Source organism: Euprymna scolopes, chromosome 4 (genome assembly GCF_053919585.1).
Source record: "Euprymna scolopes isolate OS-2025 chromosome 4, ASM5391958v1, whole genome shotgun sequence".
Lineage (NCBI taxonomy): Eukaryota > Metazoa > Mollusca > Cephalopoda > Sepiida > Sepiolidae > Euprymna > Euprymna scolopes.
The window spans coordinates 15904936-15930119 of record NC_136485.1 but is presented as its reverse complement, the minus strand read 5'-3'; the positions used below and the strand labels follow the sequence as shown (position 1 = coordinate 15930119).

General features: G+C 34.8%; 1 protein-coding gene across 2 annotated transcripts in view; it reads left to right on the top strand.

Annotated features, from left to right (window-relative positions):
• The window catches only part of LOC145266837 (uncharacterized), a 791045-nt gene that overhangs the window by 666504 nt on the left and 99357 nt on the right, over nt 1-25184 (top strand). For both annotated transcript variants that reach the window (XM_080122656.1, XM_080122655.1), the window contains exon 5: nt 13929-14039. In XM_080122656.1, the coding sequence (XP_079978782.1) occupies nt 13929-14039 (111 nt within the window). The remainder of the gene's footprint in view (nt 1-13928; nt 14040-25184) is intronic.

The window sequence follows — 25184 nt, the reverse complement described above, 5'->3', positions numbered from 1 at the left end:
GAAATCTAGCAAAATTGTTATCATTTATATATATGCTCTTTTGTTATAACTCAACAAACAATAGGCTTCTGGTTTGAAAAAAGATTGGTATACGTAAAGAATAGAACATTCACAAAAGCATACATTTTTACACACATACACATATATACACGTACGCGCATACACGCACACACCTATTATAATAAAGTCGTATTCTTGTTTTTGTTTGTCCACAATTTGATTAATATGTACAAGAGGTACACTGTTTTATAAATTAATTATCATACTGAAAATTTATTTTAATAATTAACTTCATGTTATTACTGGTCATTAGTAATAGAATAATTTTAATTGTTCTGTTTATAAATATTATTTAAAGTTAATTTATTCAATTTTTTTTTCGATTTATATTTAATTCAATTTATTTTGAATTATTATTAGCTGGCATCAATTGCTTCAGTCATTTAAGCTATGAGAGTTATTTCCCTAGCTATGAAAATTGTTTTTCTTTGATTTTCATAGATTAAGACGGATATGTTTTATGCTTCCATAAATCCAACAAGTGGTCGACTTTGATGGAAAAACGCAACATGTTACGATATTCTCGTGGTGGAAGAGAAAATAAATACCTTTGGTGTGTTTTAAATCGCATGTGACTAAACCCACTAGCAAGCAATATGTTTCAGTCTGGCAACGCCAGGTATATACGGCTAGCATATATATATATATATATATATATATATATATATATATATATATATATATTGTGTACAGAAAGTTGTTAGTTGAGACAGATCATTGGTACCGTCGGTTTCAAGCCCGATAATAAGGTCCGTTTAAGGTATCCTTATCAAGCTCTCTTCAGCCAATATTCGTCTCTGAAGAGAGCTTGATAAGGATACCTTAAACGGGCCTTATTATCGGGCTTGAAACCTACGGTACCAATGCTCTGTCTCAACTAACAACTTTCTGTACACAAAATATATATACACTCTTACAATTTGGATTTTCCTTTTAATTGAGCACTCTGCTGGAATTCTTTTTCCAAAAAAAACTAATCATATATATATATTGCTGGTCAGTTGTCCATATTCCTGGTGACTAAAGCATTATAAGAGATAATGCTTCTAATGTATATGAAGCGCTCAACTGCACTCAGTACATATATATATATATATATATATATATATATATATATATATATATATATATATATAGTAGAAATGATAATTAATAAAAACTGAAGAAAGTGCTGAATACTGTTGTAGAGCACATATGCGTTTTATTTTTTATTACCGTATCTTTCTGTTAAGTTACATTTCTGTAAAAGTCTGAGGAAGCTACAGACGGCCAAAAAACGGCCGGGTAGCTGAAACAATAATGTAACTTAACAGAAAGATACGGTAATAAAAAATAAAACGTATATATATATATATATACATATATATATATATATATATATATATATATATATATATATATACAGCTTTACGTAGCCCATGTGATCCAAGAGTTCCTACTATCTTGCCTCGCGACGAAGAGAGAGATACAAAGTCGATTTTTTTGGAATCACTGGAAGAATTCATAATGTAATTAAATCCTTCTTAAGTAATAGAAAAATCAAAGTTGTCCTCGACGGTCGTACATCCAAACAATATGACATAAATGCGGGAGTACCTCAGGGGTCTATCCTTGGACCTCTATTATTCCTGATATTCATAAATGACCTCCCTGATAAAATTGTTTCGGAGATGGGTATATTTGCCGATGACACAACTCTCTATAACAGATATGAGGGGAAAACAAATGGACACATATCCAAGGAAATGGCAGAAACACTAGGGGATGACCTCCAATCCGTAGTGGAATGGGGGACAAAAATGGTTGGTCACATTCAATGCTGCTAAGACTAAGCTTGTTTCCTTCAATAACTACAAGAAACCTTCTCTACCACTAATAGCAATGGCCAAGAACACATTGCCTGAAAGTACTTCTTTTAAACTTCTCGGCCTAAAGTTTACAGGGAATATGAACTGGAATAGATACATTGAGAGCATTGCCAAGGCTGCTGCAAGGAAGGTTGGCTCCCTCTACCGTGCTAGAAAACTACTTACGCCTGACAGTATCCTATACCTCTATAAGGCAACCATTCGCCCATGTATGGAGTACTCTTGTCACATCTGGGCTGGTGCATCTGCTGCTTGTCTCTCGCTCCTGGACAGGGTTCGAAAGAGAGTCGCCAACCTGATAGGTCCTGAACTGTCATCTAGGCTTCAGCCTCTGTCCCATCGACGAGATGTTGCATCCCTCTGCCTGTTCTACAAATACTTTAATGGTGAATGCTCTGACGAACTGCAAACACTTTTACCTCCCCGACGTAACTACCCCCCGACAAACCCAAGCTACTAAGTCTCATCCCTTTACAGTAGAGATCCCTAGGTGCAAGAAAGCCTTTTACTCCAATAGTTTCTTTCCCAGAACTGCGGGTCTTTGGAACTCCCTTCCGGGATTCTGCTTTCCCAACTGCAATGATATGCAGAAGTTCAAGTGTAATGTTAACAAACATCTTTCTACTCATCTCCCTTCATAATGACCCCGCTAATTAAGTCCCTGATAGTAGCCCCCTGCTTCAAAGTGGCACTGTGCCTTGTTTGGGGTGAAAATTGAATTAAAAAAAAAAAAAAAAAATGTGAGGAAAATCCAGCTCTCCATAAAAAGAGACCTCTGGATTGGGACAAAAATAAACGTAGCTTCAGTCTAGAAGGATTTCTCCTTCACTAACCAAGATGAGAAGATATAAAGTGTATAACAGACCAGATACTACACTTTGCTCCAAACTAAAGGCATGAATTGAGAATGTTTTTATTTTAAATTTTGTTTCCCTTCTTTTTTTAAAACATATCGTTTTGTTCACCAAATTATTACTTTTTTAAATAAGTATTTTATAAAATAAATCGAAGGTGATTTTGTTAAAGTAAGAATGTTTAAATCTCTATTGTTAAAATGATTGGATGTAAATAGCTTTTAAAATGATTGGATGTAAATAGATTTTTAAATGATTGGATGTAAATAGCTTTTAAAATGATTGGATGTAAATAGGTTTTAAAGTGATTGGATGTAAATAGCTTTTTAAATGATTGGATGTAAACAACTTTTAAAATGATTGGATGTAAATAGGTTTTAAAGTGATTGGATGTAAATAGATTTTAAAATGATTGGATGTAAATAGCTTTTTAAATGATTGGATGTAAACAACTTTTAAAATGATTGGATGTAAATAGGTTTTAAAATGATTGGATGTAAATAGCTTTTAAAATGATTGGATGTAAATAGCTTTTTAAATGATTGGATGTAAATAGTTTTTTAAATGATTGGATGTAAATAGCTTTTAAAATGATTGGATGTAAATAGCTTTTAAAATGATTGGATGTAAATAGTTTTTTAAATGATTGGATGTAAATAGCTTTTAAAATGATTGGATGTAAATAGGGTTTAAAATGATTGGATGTAAATAGTTTTTAAAATGATTGGATGTAAATAGGTTTTAAAATGATTAGATGTAAATAGCTTTTAAAATGATTGGATGTAAATAGCTTTTAAAATGATTGGATGTAAATAGTTTTTAAAATGATTGGATGTAAATAGCTTTTTAAATGATTGGATGTAAATAGCTTTTAAAATGATTGGATGTAAATAGCTTTTTAAATGATTGGATGTAAATAGCTTTTTAAATGATTGGCAGAAACTGCTCAGAGCACCCTATCCTGCCAGAGTTCAAAACCGAATTCGTAATTAAGTAGGCGATGCCTTTTTCTCTTCTCTGCAACTTCTTTCCCATGAAAGAGGCGTTTCGAGCTTGTCTTGGCTCTATCGTTATTTTCATATGAAGTGTTCGACTAAGTTCTAATCTATGCTAACCTTGCTAAATTTTCACAAAATGCACTCATTTAGCCAAAAACACTATTAATAAATTCCCCCAACTCTCTATTGGAGTCTTAACCTTAATGTAGATTCCATAAACAAAGTTTCATTCCTAGATCTGCCTGTCTGTGGAACTCTGTTCCGCGGGTCTGCTTTCCAGCTGACTACAATATTGTTATCTTCAGGTCCAACATAAACAAGTTCTTATTGAACCGTCCCTGTAAATAATGATTATACCAAATTTCGACCACCAAGATTACCACACTACTGTCCCAATGACTACAATACACACATTAACCCTTATCCTCGAGTGGCCTCTGGGCCTTGATATGTGGTGACCCCTTTGTAAATAAAATTAAAACAAAAAGTTTAACTGCTGACAAATTTCTTTCAAATTTCGGAAGGTTGCGAAATAAGTAATTTTTTTTTAATTGATAAAACAAGAGTAAAATGGCTGACTTGCTTATAAATATTCCAAATACATTCTGTTAGATCTCATTTCATAATTCATTTTTAAAATCGTAACTAATGTATTCATTCTTTTACGGACTGTTATCCCCATCTTCATAGTTGTTGGTGTCTCACCACGTTTCGGCCAACTAATCCTTTGGCCTTCTTCAGCAAACAAAAATTAAATTAAAAAAGAATAATAATACATAACTCGTGACTAATTAGGATATACTGTGTATTTTAAATAGTATTTGACAAAACCCTCCGCTCGGCAATATGTTTCGATCTGGAAATGCTGGGTCTATACAGTCATTAGTAGGGATAAATAAAATTTATATAGTTGTCTTCCCTTTAGATTGTGCAATGATAAAAAGCTAGAGATGGCTGCATGGCCACGTTCAGATCTCCCGAGAGGCTGTAATGTGATGATTTCCGAAAGGAATGTATGTATTTAAAAATGATTTGAGTCATAATTATATATATATGTATAACAGTATAGTTACATTCCAAGATCTAAATATTTATTTTTCATGCAAAAGAGTTCCTCCAGAATATTACAATTTCCATACATTTTTTCAGATCTGTTTTGTTATGCAGAAACAAGCGGTTATTATTATGTCAATACCGTCTCTTTTCGTGCATATACTCTATACACAAAAAAGACGGTATTGACATGATAATAACCGTTTGTTTCTGCATAATGAAACTGATCTGTAAAAAATGTACCGAAACTGTAATATGCTAAAGGAACTGTTTTGCATGAAAACTTGGGCAGCAACTTTACTTTATTCTATTATATATGCTCTGTTGTTATATTAAGCATACATTGAGCTTCTATACAAAAAGGAGAGAGTGAAATATAATTGAAAAAACATACTTTACCAAAACAGCACACACACACACACACACACACACACACACACACACACACATATATATATATATATATATATATATATATATATATATATATAACTACTTAATTTACTCACATAAAATTAATATACGAAAGTATAGATTTATGCGTAAACTTTAAGTATTTACTTCAAAAGTGCAGGTAGAGCTAGTTAGTAAGTTATAAAATGTATATGGCGATTAAGCTACACTGAATATTAGCTTAATCGACATATACATTTTATAACTTACTAAATATATATATATATATATATATATATATATAGATATATATATATATATATATACGTGCGTGTAATGTTTGGCATAATGCTCCAAATTCTAACACACACGATTTAGACTGTTGTTCTTCTAACACTTTTGCGTCCCACTGTGTACAAATACTGGCCACACGCTATTATGATCCCTTTTCTCTACCAGACTTCCAGTCTACTTGTTCATTTTCTTTCTCACTCAATAATGTAGCATTAAAAACGTCGATGACATCTACGGAACTTACACTAATAATTTAGATTTTTACACAAAGAAGATAACGAGAAAAATAGAAACATAACAAAAATTATAATCGAATAGAAGCGATCTGTTATTTTAACAATATTTGTTTAAATTAAGAAATGCTGCCTAAATATGCACACACACTATATATATATATATATATATATATATATATATATATATATATATATATATATATATATATAGTGTTATAATGGAATAAATCCAGAGGAAATCCGGGTATGAGAGCTCAATTTATTTTATATTTTATATATATATATATATATATATATAGCCATAATTGAAACTCAACCGTTGAGAAAGACAGACAGACAGAGACAGAGACAGACAGACAGACAGACAGACAGACGGACAGATAGAGAGTTAAAGCAAAGGGTAAAATAAATAATTTATGGAAAAATCATTTGCGTAGGCTCCAAGAATTCGATATCAATCATTGTACGATCGTTTCTAAGACGACAGATTTAGTTTTTATTTTAATAAAGTCTTATCATCAGCACCGGGATTAGGCAGCAAATTGAAAAATTAAAAATGTGATCAACACCAAAAGTGAAGATATCAAAAGATTATACACCTAGTTAAGATTATAGGCTAAAAATCAATAAAATATGAAAATTGTGTGTATAACGAAATGTATATAAAACTATAAATAAAACTATATAGTTTTTAGGCTATTAAGTAAAACGTTTTGTAAATGAAATCCGTTTTTTGTTTAATGATAAAAAATATTTGAAGGAAAATGTATTATTTTGATTATGATTAAACCGAGTTATTTTTATCACTATCTTTACTAAAGTCACTTTGAGTGTGTGTTAGTTCCTTCCTTATAAGTTCCGAAACATCTGAGTCTATCTCTTGAAAATTTTGCACAAAGGTAATTTATATTTCTGTCAATGTTTTTTACAGAAATTCATCCAATAAGTATCGAAAATTGAAAAAAAATCTTAAAAATAATCTTTTTATAGAATTTTTACAGGGAAATATTTTATGTTACGCCGGTATAATCTTGGCCGAGGTAACGTAAAATATTACAATGTAAAAATTCTTCTTTTTTATCTATAAAAGAAGAAAGAATGTTTTTAACATTGTCAAGCCCAAATATCAGTTTACATGATATTGTAAAAAAACACAGACGGAATTTGATTAACGACATTATTATCATTATTTTTTTTTAATTATTTTTGCAAATTAGTCCACCGGGCAAATTATTTCTCGTAATATATAATATACAATAAATTCTATAATAATACATACACAATTTGTATAAATTAAAATATCATGTTTAAGCATATTGTACGAATGGGCATCGCCGGGCGCCCAGCTAATAATTAATCATTTTGGTAATTTCTAATCTCCAGTTAGTGAGAAATAGAAGTCTTATTCTGCCTTTTCAGTTTTTGTAGGACAATTAACACCAGTTACTTTTTGTCGAAAACCTTATGTATATCTTTGTTTGAATTATATTCTAAATATGAATCTGATAAAATATACCTTAAATTTTGTATGTTTATTGGTGGGCCTCGCTCAAAGAAAATATAATATAAATATATAACAGCGATTGCATCTGTCTGACGCAATGGCCGCCATATTGCAAATTGCCACAGTCGATGATAGAAAATTCTCACCATCGTGTCCCAGTTGTTCTTCACGCTGAGTTTTCCTTTTTTCCAGCGAGCAGGTGCCAAATCTATTGATCGGCAGGTTTTTCAGGCTTTCACATTGGATTTAGCAGTCTCTTTAAACACTTGTGGGTCAACCGACCTGGCAAAATATAAAGTTGGTTTCACACGTGGATGTCCACTTTGATGATGGATGTTAGCCACCTAATCCTCATCAAGTTGTCCTAATGTTGTGCAATTCCAGAGCACTGGCTCTCTTCCTTGAGTAGATCCATCCACTGCATTTATATTTGCCCTCTATTGGACCCATAACAGCAGAGTTACTATCTTTAAGAGCATATCTGAGAAAATAAACCACATCCTGTCTGCACATCCCTCGGCTAACATTCACATCTGTGATGACTTCAATGTCCTTAACGTGGAATGGCTGACCCACTCAAATAAGACGGACGATGAGGGGAGGTTTTCTCATGAATTTGCCATTGCTTATGACCTCACGCAGATTGTTCGCGAGCCCACCTGTGTGCCCGATACTACAGGTCAATATGCAAGCCTCCTAGACTTTTTTCCCTCAACTTCCCCTGAGCTATGTTCATGTTCTGTTCTTTCTCTTCTAGGATCCTCTGACCACTCCGTCATATCAGTTAAGATAAAAATGAAATATAACAAGTCCCCAGACGTACCCCTCCACCATACTGTATACCGATACTCTATGGCTGACTGGGATAACTTCCGTACATTTATATCTGATCTACCTCTGCATTCCATGTTTAAAAAGAAGGTGTCCTCTATAGTATCAGACCGAATGATTAATTGTAGGCATACACCGATTCATACCATCTAAAAAATTCCAACAAAAACCTACCAGTCAGCCATGGTTCTCCCCAGAATGTGCTGCTGCCATCGCAAACAGAAATCACTTTTTCCATAGCTAGCAACGTAATAGATGCAGAGACTAAAGCTGCTTTCAAGAACGCCAGCAACTACTGTAAAAGAGTAATAAGAAATGCAAGAGAGCTATATGCCCAGTCTGTTAAATCTAAAGTAGCTGATCAGTGACTTGGTTCCCACCAGTTTTGGCAAATAACAAATAGGATCCTGAACAGAAGTGTGCGTTCTATCCCAACCATTATCAATGGATCAGAGGTCATCTCGTCAGCTTCAGACAAGGCCAAACTATTTGCCAAGAACTTTTCAGCTAATTCTACCCTATGCGATGAAGGCCATCAACTCCCCATATTTCCTCCTATAACACAGAACACGCTAGGTAACATACAAATATCTGTGCATGAGGTCGCCAAGCTAATCAAGAACCTTGATTCCAGTAAAGCAACTGGCCCTGACGGCATCCCAATTATAGTGTTAAAAAAGCTTCAACCAGAACTTGCTCCCATACTTAGGAAACTATTTAAGCGTTGCCTTAATTGAAATGGATGGCTCTCGTCTAGGAGAAGCCCCATGTTTTGACAAGCTTCTGGGCTTGACCTTCACTCCTGATCTGAAATGGAACACGTGTATCAAGTTTGTTGCCAAGGTCGCTGGAAAGATGGTGGGATCCTTCTACCGCTCCAGAAGATATCTCATTACTGATGCAATTCTCTATCTATATAAAAGCTAAGTACGTCCAAGGATGAAATACTGTTGCCATATCTGGGCAGGAACTGCTAAAAACAGCCTATCCTGCCTTGACAGAGTACAAAATAGACTTCGTGGCTTAGTGGGGGATGCCCTTTTCTCTTCCCTGCAATCTCTCTCCCACAGAAAAGACGTTGCGAGCCTGTCCTTGTTTTATCGTTATTTCCATGGCAGATGCTCGTCTGAACTCCAATCTCTGGTCTGCCTTCGTTAATCTTTTACAAAAAACACCCGTCTAGCTGAATCCACTGTCAAAAACTTTCCCACTCTTTATCTATGCCTAAATCAAAATGTAGATTCCATGAACAAAGCTTCTTTCTTAGAACTGCACGCCTGTGGAACTCTGTTCCGTCTGCTTGCTTTCCACCTGACTACAACCTGGATGTCTTCAAGTCCAACGTAAACAAGTTTCTGATGAGCCACCCCCTTAAGTAGACACTTTATTAAATCTCCACACTAACGTACTGTACTTACAATAACCGTTATCCCTGAGTGGCTTCCGGGCCTTGATAAGAGTTGACCACCTTGTAAAAAAAAATCCACACTGATGAGACTATCTGTGTGATTCTGACAGGACTTCAACAGTTTTACATCGATAGTCAATCCATATTCTTTCACCAGCGATTGCAAGGTTCCTAACCATCACTGTCACTTTCCACTGAAGAGCCAAATAAATTCCTTTGATTGGCACGTCAAATTCAGCTAGATTGATATGCTGAGCATAGCCAGCATGTATCCTCAATGACCGTTCCATTCGTTTCCAGTGCTACTCCTGTGGCTATGCAACTCCTATCCATCCAGACTAATTTCTTTACCGTCCATACACCAGTCTCCTTCAATGGGATCTGCTTTTCATACATTGCTCAAAGTTTCTGCCAATATATGACAGAGAGACGGGTTTTGATTCTGTTATCCCAGTCCTTTGTTACTGCAGTTGCTAAGCGCTTACTAACTGACACCCAATTCACCAGGGATTTCCAGAATTGGACTTCCTCGTTTCCATCTGTCTCTCAATCATACCAAATCCTCAGAAACCAAACCATAGTCTAAAAAATATTGTTGCATGCACGACACAAGGACTACACTTTCATTAATGAAAATATCATCAACATATGCTGATGTGGTGTTTTTAAGATATGATAGCATCTATAACAGACTTCATAATAAGTGGTGTCATATTCAGCCCAAATCCCAACCGTGTAAGACAGAAACGCTGGCCCTTGAAAATAACTTTTTGAAACGGCCATAGCGCCTTGTCGCCATGGATTTGAAGATATGCATTCCACAGATCCATAAGCAAAACATTGACTCCTTGTCGCCACTATTTTCTTAGTTTCTGTACATATACTTCTGCATTGGCAGTACATCAACAAACTCATTCAATTCGCAGTAGTCAAGCACTGGACGCACCTTATGCTTCTGCTCCTACATGACTGCCATTAAGGGAATTAGGCCCTTGGGTGGGGAAAGTTCTTCTTAATATGGCAACAGCCATCCATTCTGTTACCACTGTTGAATCTCATTCACATAGGCATCCCCGGCATGACATGGTCACTCAATTCACTGGGAGAGTGACTGCTTGCCCATTTCTTCAATGCAGTTCATTCTTTGATACTGTGATCATAAGTCACACTAAAGTCCGGCTCGGCGATCAAGATGGCAGCACATCTGTTTAGGCCTCTGAAATGTGCTTCACCTGATTCCATGAAATAAACTCCACCGAGTGTCTTGATCACATCAATCCCCAACAGTAGATCAAAGCCTAAAAGTTGTTTATCCATGGCCTAAATGTCGACAGCTGGAACTTGGCCATTAAGTCTGCTATATCCTTGACAATTCAATGTCCTTTCATCAGCTGTTAGAACTCCTGCAGACTTCCGCTTCCAAAAGCGACACACGACTTTACTCACTAGAGTCTGAGAACACCTGGAATCGATCAACACCGTGCAATTTTCCCCATCTACATGTACTTTCATGAAGGGAAGCTTCTTAGTGTCCAATTGGTCAGGAGGAGACTAATTCTAATGCCTTTTCCTCTTTAGTGTTTCCCTGGCACTGCGGTGCTATATGTCCAGGCTACTGCATCCGAAGCAACGTATCTCATGATGGTCTTTGCGCATCCAACTGTCCGGCCTCTTTTGGCGATTCTGTAAGTAGTCCTTTGCCAAGTAGTTGGATTCATGGCGCACTTTTGATTCTGAACGTGTTCATCTAGCAGAGGTGGTGTCAGTCATGGCAGTTCTCATTTGGGTCAACGATAGCTCCACATTCATCGTTTCCATCCAGGATGAAACACTATATATATGTCTGAGATGTTGCAGTCGTCCAGAAACGAATGCACGCATTAACCAACATTTAGGCAACAGTCCCTCAACCAACCGGGCCAGGTGTCGCAGCTCTGCAAAAAAAATCATCCACCATCTCATCAGTGCAAAGTTCTCGAGTGACAAACTGGCCATATGTACTAAAGGCATCGGTAGCATACACAGTTATAAGAACCTGCTTGATCTGTTCTGCGTCTGCTTTCTGCTTCACACTAAACTGCTTATATATGGCCGGAGGTCCACCTCACAATCTCAATGGCAGGACGTACTCAACATTTTTTTATAGTGCAAAGCTCACACAAGTTGCACATTTTTAATTAACTCGATAATGGCCATATCAGCTGCAGCGCCACTAAAGTCCGGACATAAAAAACCTTGCCCTCCATCGCTGAAAGGTAATATATATAATCTTTTGAGTCAGCTTCAATAATCTTGATAATACATGCGTCCGTTCACATAAAACACTCTTTCAATTCGCTAGTTGTTTCTTTTACCGCTTCTTTTTATGCATCTTATATAAACTATTTTGCATAAAGTTTGCGTTACTCACATGTGACCGTCAAATACAAAAGCGACATCGCCATTTTAGCTTTTTTTTCCTTAAGCAAATGAACACGACACCCACACTAGTCAGGTAAGCTACGATTTTCCTATAGATGATGAGCTTAGTGATCGGTCATCGGATGTTGACAATAATTAAGAACCTTAGTCGAAGTCAATTCATGCACAACTGTTTGGAAACTTGCTTCTGAGTTAGACGTAACAACATACAATGATTTCCAACCTCTGGAGAGAGATTGGAAAGACAAAAAATCTTGATAAACAGGTGTCTCTCAAATTGAACGATAACCAAAAGAAACGCCGTTATGAAGTGTCATCTTTCCTCCTTTTATGCAACAAGAACGACCCGTTTCTCAACCGGGTTGCGACTTGTGATGAAAAATGGGTTTTTTAAAACAACTGGCAATGCTCAGCTCAGTGGTTAGATGCTGACGAAGCTCTACAACACTTTCCGAAGCCAGAGTTGCATGAAAAGAAGGTCATGTTGACTGTTTGGTGGCCTGCGATCAGTTTCATCCTTCTCAGTTTTTTGAATGCAGGTGAAACCATGACTTTCCCTTCAGCAGTCGCCACAATACCACGCTTACTCTAAGGACTACCATATCAAATTTTTTTTCATTTAAAATCAATTTTATCTATAAAAGATATTAATAAGTTAATTCAAAGAAAATGAGTAGAAAAAACACCGCAAAAGAAATGAATGACAAAAAAATCATAAAAGCCTCATAAAGATTTCCAGCTTAGCTTGAAGTTGAGGAACGAAAACAAACATCTCAGAATCACAAATCAAATCTACTGACGCAACAAAAATGGTGAAAAAAATAAAAATTCAGCTTTTATTATATAAGAGAATTTCTCTATGAACCAGTAGTAGTCTCTCGCTTCTTTCTAAATAGAAAACTCCAATATCCAACCAGATTATCATCATATCTCTTAAATAATTTCTGAGTTGACATTTCAACATCAAAATAAATATATTTATACGATGACATCATTCAAAACTTCTTTGTTTTTACTGAGTTTCTTCTTTTTAAATATTCTTAATTTCTCAGTCTTTAGAGCATGATCCAATGATGAATGTACAGATAATTTTTTATTTGTGTACAAATGATCCACTTTTTATAGATGCACAAATGATCCACTGTTTTATGGAAATACAAATGATCCACTGTTTTATGGAAATACAAATGATCCACTTTTTTATGGATATACAGATGATCCACTTTTTTATGGATATACAGATGATCCACTTTTAATGAATATATAAATGATTCACTGTTTTATAGATATACAAATGATCCACTTTTAATGAATATATAAATGATTCACTGTTTTATAGATATACAAATGATCCACTTTTAATGAATATATAAATGATTCACTGTTTTATAGATATACAAATGATCCACTTTTAATGAATATATAAATGATTCACTGTTTTATAGATATACAAATGATCCACTTTTAATGAATATATAAATGATTCACTGTTTTATAGATATACAAATGATCCACTTTTAATGAATATATAAATGATTCACTGTTTTATAGATATACAAATGATCCACTTTTAATGAATATATAAATGATTCACTGTTTTATAGATATACAGATGATCCACTTTTAATGAATATATAAATGATTCACTGTTTTATAGATATACAAATGATCCACTTTTAATGAATATATAAATGATTCACTGTTTTATAGATATACAAATGATCCACTGCATTTTAGACATACAAATGACCACTGTTTTATGGATATACAGATGATCCTCTCTTTTATGGATATATAAATGATCCACTTTTTTATGGATGTAAAAATTATCCAATATACAAATGTCAGTAGATAAATATGTTGTTAATAAATAAATAACTATTTTTTACTTACTTATTGTTGTTGCTAATCATTTTTATGTTTTTCTTCTTTGAATTGTTGTTGCTCATGTGTTATTTGATTCTTCAATTTTGATTGTGATTGAAATTCTTTGGTTCTTCTATTGTAGGGTGCCGGCTGCACTGCGCTGGTTGTTGCTGTCATAGCACGAAAACTAGAACTGAGTAGGGCAGAAAAGCATGTGCACAACTTTATGATGGACACACAACTCACGAAACGGGTAAGAAATATATTAGCAACAATCAGAAGTTGGCATTATCACACATATCATTGTTTAGTCAAAATATCATACAAAATATTACTTTCTAAATACTAGCTGACAATAATTTGAAGGAAGTAAACTCTTTCTAATTATGTGGAGTGCAAGTGTTACGCTGTGAGTATATATCAGCATGTGTATATTGTAGAGACCATATATCTAGAGAGTGTATATTGTTATGTTGACATATTGAAACCGTATCTCATTGTGTATGGGTGTGGGTATACACATATTAGGGAGTGTATATATTATCAAGTGTGTAGATTCTTCTGTTGTTAGAGTATGGGATACATTTTATAACAAGATCATTTATAACAGAGATGAAGAGGAGGGGATACATTATTGATGATGGCGGATGGGGACACATAATACTTTGAGGGAGTTGTACAAAGTTCTTTTACAAGATGATAGACAAAACACTTTTGGTGGAATGACGATGAAAAAAACAATTTACAAATATAGATGATTCTGTATTCATACCAGCTGGTGATGATGATGGTCAGGGATTCAAGCCTTTTCGATTGCATTATTCTGTCTTCCCCCCCCCTCCTCTCACCTCCAAGAGGGTGTTAGCTTCCAGTGTGACCGACTCAACTCTAAGTCACTTTCTGACTGTCTGACTGTTTATCTCATTAATAAAATTCTTAGTCAGAATAAATATATTCTGAAAGAAACTGTAGTGAATTACATTTATTTAGTGATCCACTTTGTTCCCTACTTTACAAAAATGATTCTTAAACTCAAAAAATAATTCTGAGTAGAACAAATTCAACACACACATTTATAGAACAACAGAATTACAGTGTACAAAATAAATTTTTAAAAATGAACCAAGTAACAGAATTATTTTTTTTTATTTAACTTCCAAATTTACCAAAAATGTGCCAATTCCGACCTCCTGCTTTTCAATCATTTCCTTTGTCTCCAGTGAACACCAGGTAGCTATAGCTACAATATATTTTCAAAAAAACAATCAGAAAAAAACAAAATACAAATAAATCTCTAACCTCCTCTCACCAGGTATTGTTCAAACTGAAAAGTCTGCAAAGAAGTTTCTAACTAAGTTTCACTGTCATTGCCATCCCCATTATGATGGGCTGACCATCTTGATAGTTGAACATCCTCATCATTGAATTCTGGCTCTATTTCTTCCTCTTCCTGGGCCATCTTCTCAATGAATTTAACGGATGACAGATTCTCTGCCAACTGTTTTCTGCTTTGTCTGCTGTCACTTGGCTCCCAAAATTGGGATGATCTTCCTCATAAAGTAGTTGATAGTTGTAGGTGTAGATCTTCCCATGAAGAAAAATGAAGAAAAAAATTACAGGTCTCTCTTGAGAAAGTGATAGAATGAAAAGTTTCTCAAATTATAACAATTATCTATCCATTACTTTTTGCTTACTGTGTAGCACACATTATTTGGGTCATCATGCATCCATGCCTCTTGTAAAATTTTGACTGCATAGATGATGTACAGGGGTCGTATTCACCTATCTAAGTTTACACAGCCTCTCAATGCGATGAAGTCTCTGCTTGATGCCGACGACACGGAAAAGGTGACTGACGTTTTGTTTGTTTTTTTCTTGCAGATAATCTTCATCGTTTTAGAATCCAATATGTTTCGTCGATATCGTAGATTTTGTCGGGTCTGTTAGATTATTTTGCTCTCACGATGTTCACATTCACATAACTTTTCACCAATTTGTCAATTGAAATATAATAGCGATGGCGAAAATCTGTTTCAGTGGCCATTACATTACTTTGAATATAAAATCAGTAAAAAAAAAGACACTTGTAGTGGACTGGTGGATATATTATACATATCCCCTAGTCGTACAAAATAGGAGAAATGGGAAAGGAAAAATGAATTGCTTTGAGGAAGGAATGAACAACGTGTTTACTTGAATTAAACGAACTGGAATTTATTTTGTGAAGAAACAAGTGAAAGAAAAGGGTACAATACGTGTTCATGTCCGCGTTCGTCTCTCGCTGTTTACTGGTGAGAAGGAGAAAGTCTATTGTTGTAGCGAGAGAAAGAAAGAAAGTCAATCGAGTTTGGTGTGCATCTCCTGCTGTTAACTGGTGAGGAGGAAAGTGTATTGTAGTATAGAGAGAGAATGAGAAAAAATCAATCCAGGCCATGGAGATATAAAGTGTACATACTGTCTGTTGGCTCATGCCCCCTATATAGTAGCAGGGGACGTGACGCGCGCAGGCGAATGGTCCAATGACCGCTCAGCTCGAGAGCTAAGTCAAAAAAGACTGGAAACAGCTTGTCTCTTGCTTTTAAAATTGTTTCCGGTGGTCTTTTGCGTTGTCAATCTGTGTGCATACATGTGCGTACGTTAGCATGTGTGTATACACGTGAATGTGAGTGTATGTACGCGAACGTGAATATATGTACGTGTGTGGACGTGGGCGCGTATGTTTGTGTGCGCGTATGTTTGTGTGCGCATATGTATATGACAAGTAATATAGCTTGAGATGTGAACGCATGTTTTTGTGTGAGACTAGAAAAGGCTCGCGCATACTTCTTTGCAGATGTAACCCTTCAGAACTCTATAGAATCATGTTTGGAAATTTCCACACCCCTTGGAGGTAAAATTTCCCAAACAGGACTAGTGCGGGTCAGAAATACAATCAACATTTTCTTCAAAGTAAAAAATATGTGTATTATATTATTATGAAACTTTTAGATTAAAAATAAAATATTATTCTCTTTCACATAATTATAAATCGTCTGGAAGGCGAGACTTGTTTTGTGGATGGAGCAGGAAAAGACTTGTAAACTTGATGCAACCACATCATCCACAGCATGGATTCAAAAGAGGTAATAAAATTAAAGGGGCATAACTCTATCAAATAGACAACTCAAATTAGGACAGTAACTGCCGCAGCAGCAGCAACAGCAACAAGCTTGACAAAATTTATATCTCTTTAAATGAAAAGAGGATGGAATTTCCCTGTGAGTGAAATTACCCCAACTATCCTACAAGGAAAAAATAAAAAAAATTGCTAGTCAGAAGTAAATATCGATTTGGCAGATACAATGCTATAATGGTCTAACTATGAGAATACAACTAAATTTCTTTACATACAAGATTACAGTAGTTGTATATTTCTACACAAATTTCACCATATTTTTGCTGAATTTGAGCATCTTGTATGTAAAAGTGTTTCGGTAATTTGAATTTATTTTGGAATGGCTATTCTAATTAGTGATGCAAGTTCTTTATACCAGGCATGTCAAACACACAGCTCATGGGCCGCATGTGGTCCATCATAGACACACGTGCGGCTCATACAAATGATCTTCCTTTCTTGCATAATTCATAGGCAGGGTTTGATACGTTTCAACATAGAAGTGGAAGAAGATAATTTTCAGTCAAGTCTTATAAAAAGAAAAAAACAACAAAACATTTAAGTAAATAATAATTTAGCCTAAATGTTTCTTTTTTTTTGTGTATCAATTATGTTATAATTAACTAAAGTTTCCTTATTCTAATGTGTAGTATTTACGTTTTTAAAATGTTTTTATCGTATTGTTGCTACCATTCTTTATTTAAAATGAAAGTTAAACATTTATATTGAATTTTAAGGATTATCTCCCTTTAAAAATGTGGTAAAACTATTTTTTTGAATCTGTCTCTATAAAAGATAATGATTTTATTTTAAAATTTATGAAAGATGAATTTAATTACAAATTTGTTTTTGTAAATTTAGCATGAAACACTTATTAGTCATTAATTTTTTTTCACATATTTTTTTAATTTATTTAGATTTTTAAAGTTTGAACTTTTGAATTTAGTAATAAAATACGGTAATTTTTTTCAAATTTTTACCAGCCTTTGTTAAAAAATTTAAGTATATTTTTCTTTTAAACTTTTTATTGTTAAAACTTTCATATTGACTTGTTTTATTTAAAAAAAAATAAAGGCTCACTATGCATTTTTACATTTTCTAGTAAAAAAAAAAATTAATTTCTCTTTCAGTCTGAGTTGCGGCCCTCACAACAATACTAATCGACTTCTATGGCCCTAAGGAGACTTTTCGTTTGACATGCCTGCTTTACACAATCTGAAATTCCCTCCTCAATCTAATGGAAAACACTTTCAACAAGTTCTGATCGTCAAAGTGATATTGTATGCCTTAAATATGTTCAACAGTTTGCAACTGTGATGGTCACAAGACTCTCCAACAAACGACGGTTTCAAAGAGTAAATCATTTCTCAACTGAGCAGCGGGGGATGCAAGGTATATTCTGGTATACAGAATCATAAACAGAAATATAAATCTACCTTGCAAGAAGGTTTTCATCTCAGAGCCACAAAAACAATCTTTGCAGAATAAATACTACCATTGTTTTCATTTCGGCAGGAATCTCTTTTATGGGGGATTATCATATAAATATAATATGATGAAGACCGTAGTGTTCACCAGTACATGAGTATAGTTCTAGGTGGTTCTGTCTCGGAACACCCAAGAAAGTTCAATGGCATCGTATTGGTCAATTCCATGATGGCAAGGTTGATGTGAGACTCCTGTGTTTCCTGTTTCAACAGTGGTTCACAAGTAAATAACAAAAATAGAAAAAATAAAAGAAATAAAAAAAAACAAAGTGCACAACTCAAAGTCTCCAGGGAATACATGTGTCATGTGCTACAATTTTATTGGCGCTGGGTTGGCCAACCTCTCTCTTACTTGCTGTCTTCTAAAAGAAATTACTTTCAATTGGCATCATTCTATTGTGAGGTAGTCACGAATTCGATACACAACAAATAATTGACTCCAAACGTAATTTTGTATTTTCGTTTGTACAGATTAATTATTACTCAACATTTAAATACAAGAAAAATGTTAGTTTTACGGTTATGAAGAGGAGAAAGGGAAATAAAAAATATGTATGCAATGTCGTTGTCTTTCAACAAGCAGTCTACTTCAACAGTAACTCAATGGAATCCTTTTTTTCCAACATCCGATTGTCTCTTCTCTCTCTCTTTATCAGTGAATGGGGGAGTGGCATGGCTGGAGTGGACAATACTGACTCTCAACCTTATCTGGAAATTCCTGTTCTCGACTGACTAAAAACTGCTCTGTGCATCCTTTTATTGGTAGCGGTGTGAGGTTTGAGGAGTTTGAGTTTCTTATCCAGATAATATCATCATACTTTGAGACCCCCTGATTGGCTAAATGGCCAAATCACTTGTGCATATTAATTAGGTAATTTCCCCAACAGAAATTTAATTTTCCATCATAAGTTTTCCCACACAAGCAAAACCTGAAAACTTTGACCTCAAGATCATATCCAAGACAAAACATTACTATTTAACACCATGTAATGGTTCCCGTCAGAAAACAATATTATTATTAAGGTTATTATCAGCCTCCTCATTTCCGAAGTTATTTTTTTCTCTTGTATTTTACGTCTGCAAGCAAAGCCGTCGGCTGTTGCTCAAGATTATTCACATAATTAAAGGCTTTAATTCCGCCCTAATTCACCTGTTACTGATGTAATTTTCGACGGCACAGGTGGTTGGGTCACATAAATAACCTGACAGTTCATTGAAAGATTCTCTTTTAGCTTACTCACAAGGTCGGACTGTGTGGTTAGTTTGAATGCAGATAGCAACTTGTATTAAAACATATTCTATTAATAAAAGTAATATAAACCTAGACTCATATCTTGGAATCTTATTCCAAGATGGAGAAAGACAGCAGTTTTGTCCATGTTTTTGCTCTGTGAAACAGATTGCAATATTATCTACCATATCTAGGTTCAAAGTGACTTTATATAGATGTAAACATCTTATCTTTCCATATGGTTGATTGAACTTTGATATTTTTTGTCAATAAATTTGATTTGATTTGAGTTATTGAAAATGATTTTAGAAATCTCTTTTTAGAACACACATTATTTGTTAATTTTAATACAAGAAATATAGACATACCACTGAAAAACTTGGAAGCCATTTTTCCTTATTTTATTTATTATTCATAAAATAAAAATAAATTATTAAGTTTATAGTTTCTTTACAACGCACAACGAAATAATTATATAATCTGGCACATACCTGCCCCCAAAACAACATAGTGGCATTAGTACTGGTTGATACCACATGAAATACTCATGAAGAGTCAAGGAGAATGGAAAGACCTAGGAGAGAGAGCACTATCCAGACCTCTATTTGAAGGGCATTTAAAGTACTGAAATTCTAATGATGTTTATTGCCACTCAGATTCCATGGAAAACCAATGTGGTATATCAGCAAGAAATCAATATTAAATGATTATTGCAATAACAAAAAGGGATTTACAATGTTTACTAAAAGATGAAAAAAGTGTTGCGATACTGGAGAAGCTTGTTTTCTTGCAGACTTCAGAGAACATCACCTATTGTCATCATCGTGCAGTAACTGGTAATAAGCCATATTATGAAAATAATAATAATAATAATAATAATAATAATAATATCAGTCTCGACTGATACCACACAAAATAGGCATGAATAGTAAAGGAGGAAAAGCACTGGCCAGACCTCCACTGGATGAGTACATTAGAGAAGCTTATTGTTACCCAAATGTAGTGAAGACAAATGGTCGTTTCCAACAACAAGTCAATAGCAAGCGTATGTTAAGAAAACATAAAGTCATTTGCAAAGGTCATCAGAAGAACTGGAGAATACTGGAAATGTGGCAAGATTTACTTATGATCACCCAAACTTCAGGGGACACCACCGGTTGTTGCCAGTAAGTAATCTGTGATGATGGCCTGCATGAGAACTCCTAGTAAGTACATAATGATAATAGAACTGCTCAATTGAGATGCGATTAAACTACTTGTGAATGCGATAACTGTAAATATCTGGACATTCTAGAAATGAGCACCATCAACTCAAAACATTATTAGAAAAGAATGAGGACAAAAAAAAACCCTTGAAACTACATGATATAGTAGAAATCTAATAAAAGGAATTAATAGCCTCCGTTCAGTTTCGAAAGACAAAGGATACCCCATACAAAGGCAGCTGCATGTGAAATTGTGAGGAAAGGATTGCACAATCCTCAACCACATCTCTCCTGAATCGGCACTATTTGAGCCGTGGCAAGGAGAAGTCCAGGACGACTGGAAACAATGCCGAGATAAGCGGAGAGAGCACATACAGCACCTGGAAATCCCAAATGGTCACCCATTTAGTACTGACCAGGTTTAATGTTGCTTAACTTCGATGATCCAGTGAGAATCAGTGTGTCAACATGATTATGCTATATAATAAAAGGAATAAATAATTAAGTAGTATCCTTAATAAGATATAATCTGGACCCTTCATAGGCTGGACAAGTCAGTAGCCAACCATATCTCGATCAAAGAAGCAGGAAACTGTTGACGATGCATAATACACTGGATTATACTGAGCGACTTTACATAAAAAGATAGGACGGAAAAGAGAACTAATATGTGTTGGAAAATGCATGAATAATGCGATGAAAAGACTAGAAAAATCATCATCATCATCATCATCATCGTCGTCGTCGTCGTCATCATCATCATCATTATCAGTTTAACATCCGTTTTACATGCTGGCATGTAGTGGACGGCTTTACAAAATCAAGTTCCAAAGTAGCCTATCTCTGACCAGGTTTCTATTATCCCTCTTTTTCTTAGATCCATTTTTATCACTTCCTCCTATGTTTTCATCGACATTCCCCTGAACTGGCTGCCTTGACTGTTTTACGTCTACAAACTGTATAGCATAAGATGAACAATAACAGAAGTGAGAAAAGCAAAATGGACGATTTAGAAGAGTGAACAATGAAATAATGCATAAAAATACATAGACATAGCTAGGAAAAGGACACTGGAATAGAGAAACAGAATTGTTACTGACAGCTGAACAAAACTACACAAGAACGAACTACATGAAAGTGAAGATATACAAGACCAAGCAAAATAATAAATTTAGACATTGTTGACAAAGAAACGAAAAAGTAAACCACATCATAAGTGAATGTAGCAAACCACTGCAGTTTAACCATCTAGGCAAATGGTAAAGGCACAAACTGAAACCAAGATTGGAAAAATAAAATGTATAAAATCCTTTGGGACATAAACGCACAAACTGACAAACTTATTAAAGAAGGCATGATATTAGCTGCAAAATAGATTTTACCATCCATAGAGTGAAGATCAAGAAGAGAAAAAAATTAAGCAAATACATGGAATTACCAAAGAGTGGAAGGGAAATATGGAATATAAAGAAAACTACAATAATATCAATAATTTTAAAAGTCTAAGAACAGTTGTGAAAAAACTGAAAAAAAGATTAGGAGAAATTGGAATCAAAGGATGGACTGACACAATACTAAGCGCTGTTGAAAACAGCTGAAATGTAATGAAAAGTTTTCGAGTGTGTGGTTGGAATATTTAGAGCCTATTATAATAAGTTTAACTTGCTTGCCATGTGCCAACATCAGTGGCTCTTAAGGTAGTGACAATGAACTGTGCCATCTCAGCCCAACACCAAACCATCAATAGTGTAGCTGACCTAATGCATCTATACCCTGAGAGATTTGACCGTATTGGTGAATTTCGGAACACTCACAAGCTGGTTGTCAACCCCAATGTACCATGCCACATAATCCCACCACTGCCACCATGTCATGCTGTGTTCACCAGTACATGAGTATAGTTCTAAGTGGTTCTGTCTCGGAACACGCAAGAAAGTTCAATGACATGGTATTGGTCAATTCTACGATGACAGGGTTGATTGGAACACGTGTGTTTGGTTGGTAAGAAGGAAACTGAATAATGGCGCCCCGCTTTATTGATTAGTTGCTATGCGTATGCGTGAGTGCATACAAAAGTTAGATCACGAAACCGGAACGAAAGAGTCTATATAAAAGTTACTGAAACGAAAGAGCAGCGCTATCATTACATACATATTATCACATTATTATATATGTATATAGTTATTACTATAATTATTTTTTTAATACCTACAGACACTAGTGTTTCATCGTTTTGGGAATCATCAGTACAGGGAATCACGATTACTGCTGGTCGGGAGATACAAACCTAGCCATGAAGCCATCTCTGGCTCCATTAGTAAGAAACAAACCGCTTGGCCAACATTAATTGCAGCAAGAATATAGTTGAAATAAACATTTATATAATGTGTAAATGTCATTCAAGAAGGCCAAGAGTAATTTAAACATCATGATCTGCACACGTGGGTTTAAGTGACCAACTTATTTCATTTCAATGTAAAGTGCTTAACAATAAGAACCAAGTTCTTAAAGAGGCAGACATAATTATTACTATAATTATTTTTTTAATACCTACAGGCACTAGTATTTCATCCTTTTGGGAATTATCAGTGCAAGGAGTCATGATTACTGGCGGTCAGGATATATATATATATATATATATATATATATATATATATATATATATATATATATAGTGGGATGTGATAGGATCAACATAACGTAAAATATCTTACCGCAGGGTGTCCAGCTTTCGCATGGTTATGCTTGCAGCACATGATGAAAGGAAATAGCCCATGGAATAATTATGAACAAATAAGAAAATCACTCGCTGTTACATGACGATCCACGTTTATTATGGAGACACACACACACACAATTCAAAATAATACATGATTAGAAGTCCAAGTATGATAACTGAAATGAGGGCGAATGATGCTCATTTCTCCATTTTGAAAGTCATTCTTTTCCCTCCATTGTCTACTTCCGGTGAGAAGTCACGAGAATTTAAAGTCGAGGACTCGGACAAGGGGAGGCAACTTTGCCCAAAGAAATAAAGAATCACTCCTCTTGAATTGTACTTTTGTATCATTCTAACAATATATATATATATATATATATATATATATATATATACTGAAAAAATATACGATATATCATTAAATGAAAAGCTGTGGAGATAGAATGTTTGAAAAAAAGCAATATAGTTTCCATCCTGCAAGATCTACAGCTGATATACTGACTGGGTTTCCTCTCTAGAGTAACCGCTCTTGAAATATTAAAAGTATTCAGTTGGATTTGGCATAAAAGCCTACTTCACAAGATTTTCTGCTGTGGAATATCTGGAAATGTCTTTTCAACCATCAAATCTTTTCTCCTCTATAGGTTTTTTACAAGTAGTTGTCCAAAGCTCAGAGTATCAATGCTAGCATGCCTCAAAGATCCATCTTAAGCCTAACTCTCTTTCTTATACACATTCTGAGTTCATTCGTCAATAGATATGAAGACGAAATTTTTCTAAAACATTATACTTCCCCAAGACGAGAATCATTCATTTAAATTTGGGCCGGATGGAGGTCAGAATGATGATGATGGAAAGAAGGAAGCTTGGTTTATCAAAATTAACCAGTCACATTTTTTCCTCCATTTATGTGTTCATGCTCAGAAGAGAGAGAATCAGAAGGATCGTGGTCATTGCTGGCCTTTGAAGTGTTGCCATAGTAGGTAGTGTCGTCTGTGTAAATGTCTACACATGATCTAAGAATGAGGGATGCCAATATTAATACTAAGATAAGGGTTGGGCCCAGGATGGACCCCTGGGGGACTCCAGCATTTATACTGTAAGCTTCTGATTTCTGACCATCAACCACTACTCTCATAAAATTATCAGAGAGAAAGGATTTAATAACTGACATGATATTTCCAGCTAATCAGTAGCTGAAAATCTTGTGAAGTAGACCTTTATGCCATACCCTGTTAAAAGCCTTTGATATATCAAGAGGTATTGCTCTAGAAACAAAACCCCCTTGTCAAGATATTCTCTAATCCTATGTGATATTACAGTTAGCACATCAGCTGTAGATCAAGCTGAATGGAGTAGGTTATTTTTGCTGAGGTGGTTGACCTCTTCTCTATTTATCATAGATTCCAGCAACTTACTCATGGTGCACAGGCGACTGATTGATCTGTACTGAGAGATAGATGACCGATCTCCAGAATGTTTAAATACAGGGCAGACTGATGAAGTTTTCCAAGGTATTAGGAAGCATTTCTCCTTAAGGCAACGTTTAAACAGCTTTGTAAATGTTGGAGCTAGTTCCGGTTGAAGCTTTTTGAGCACTAT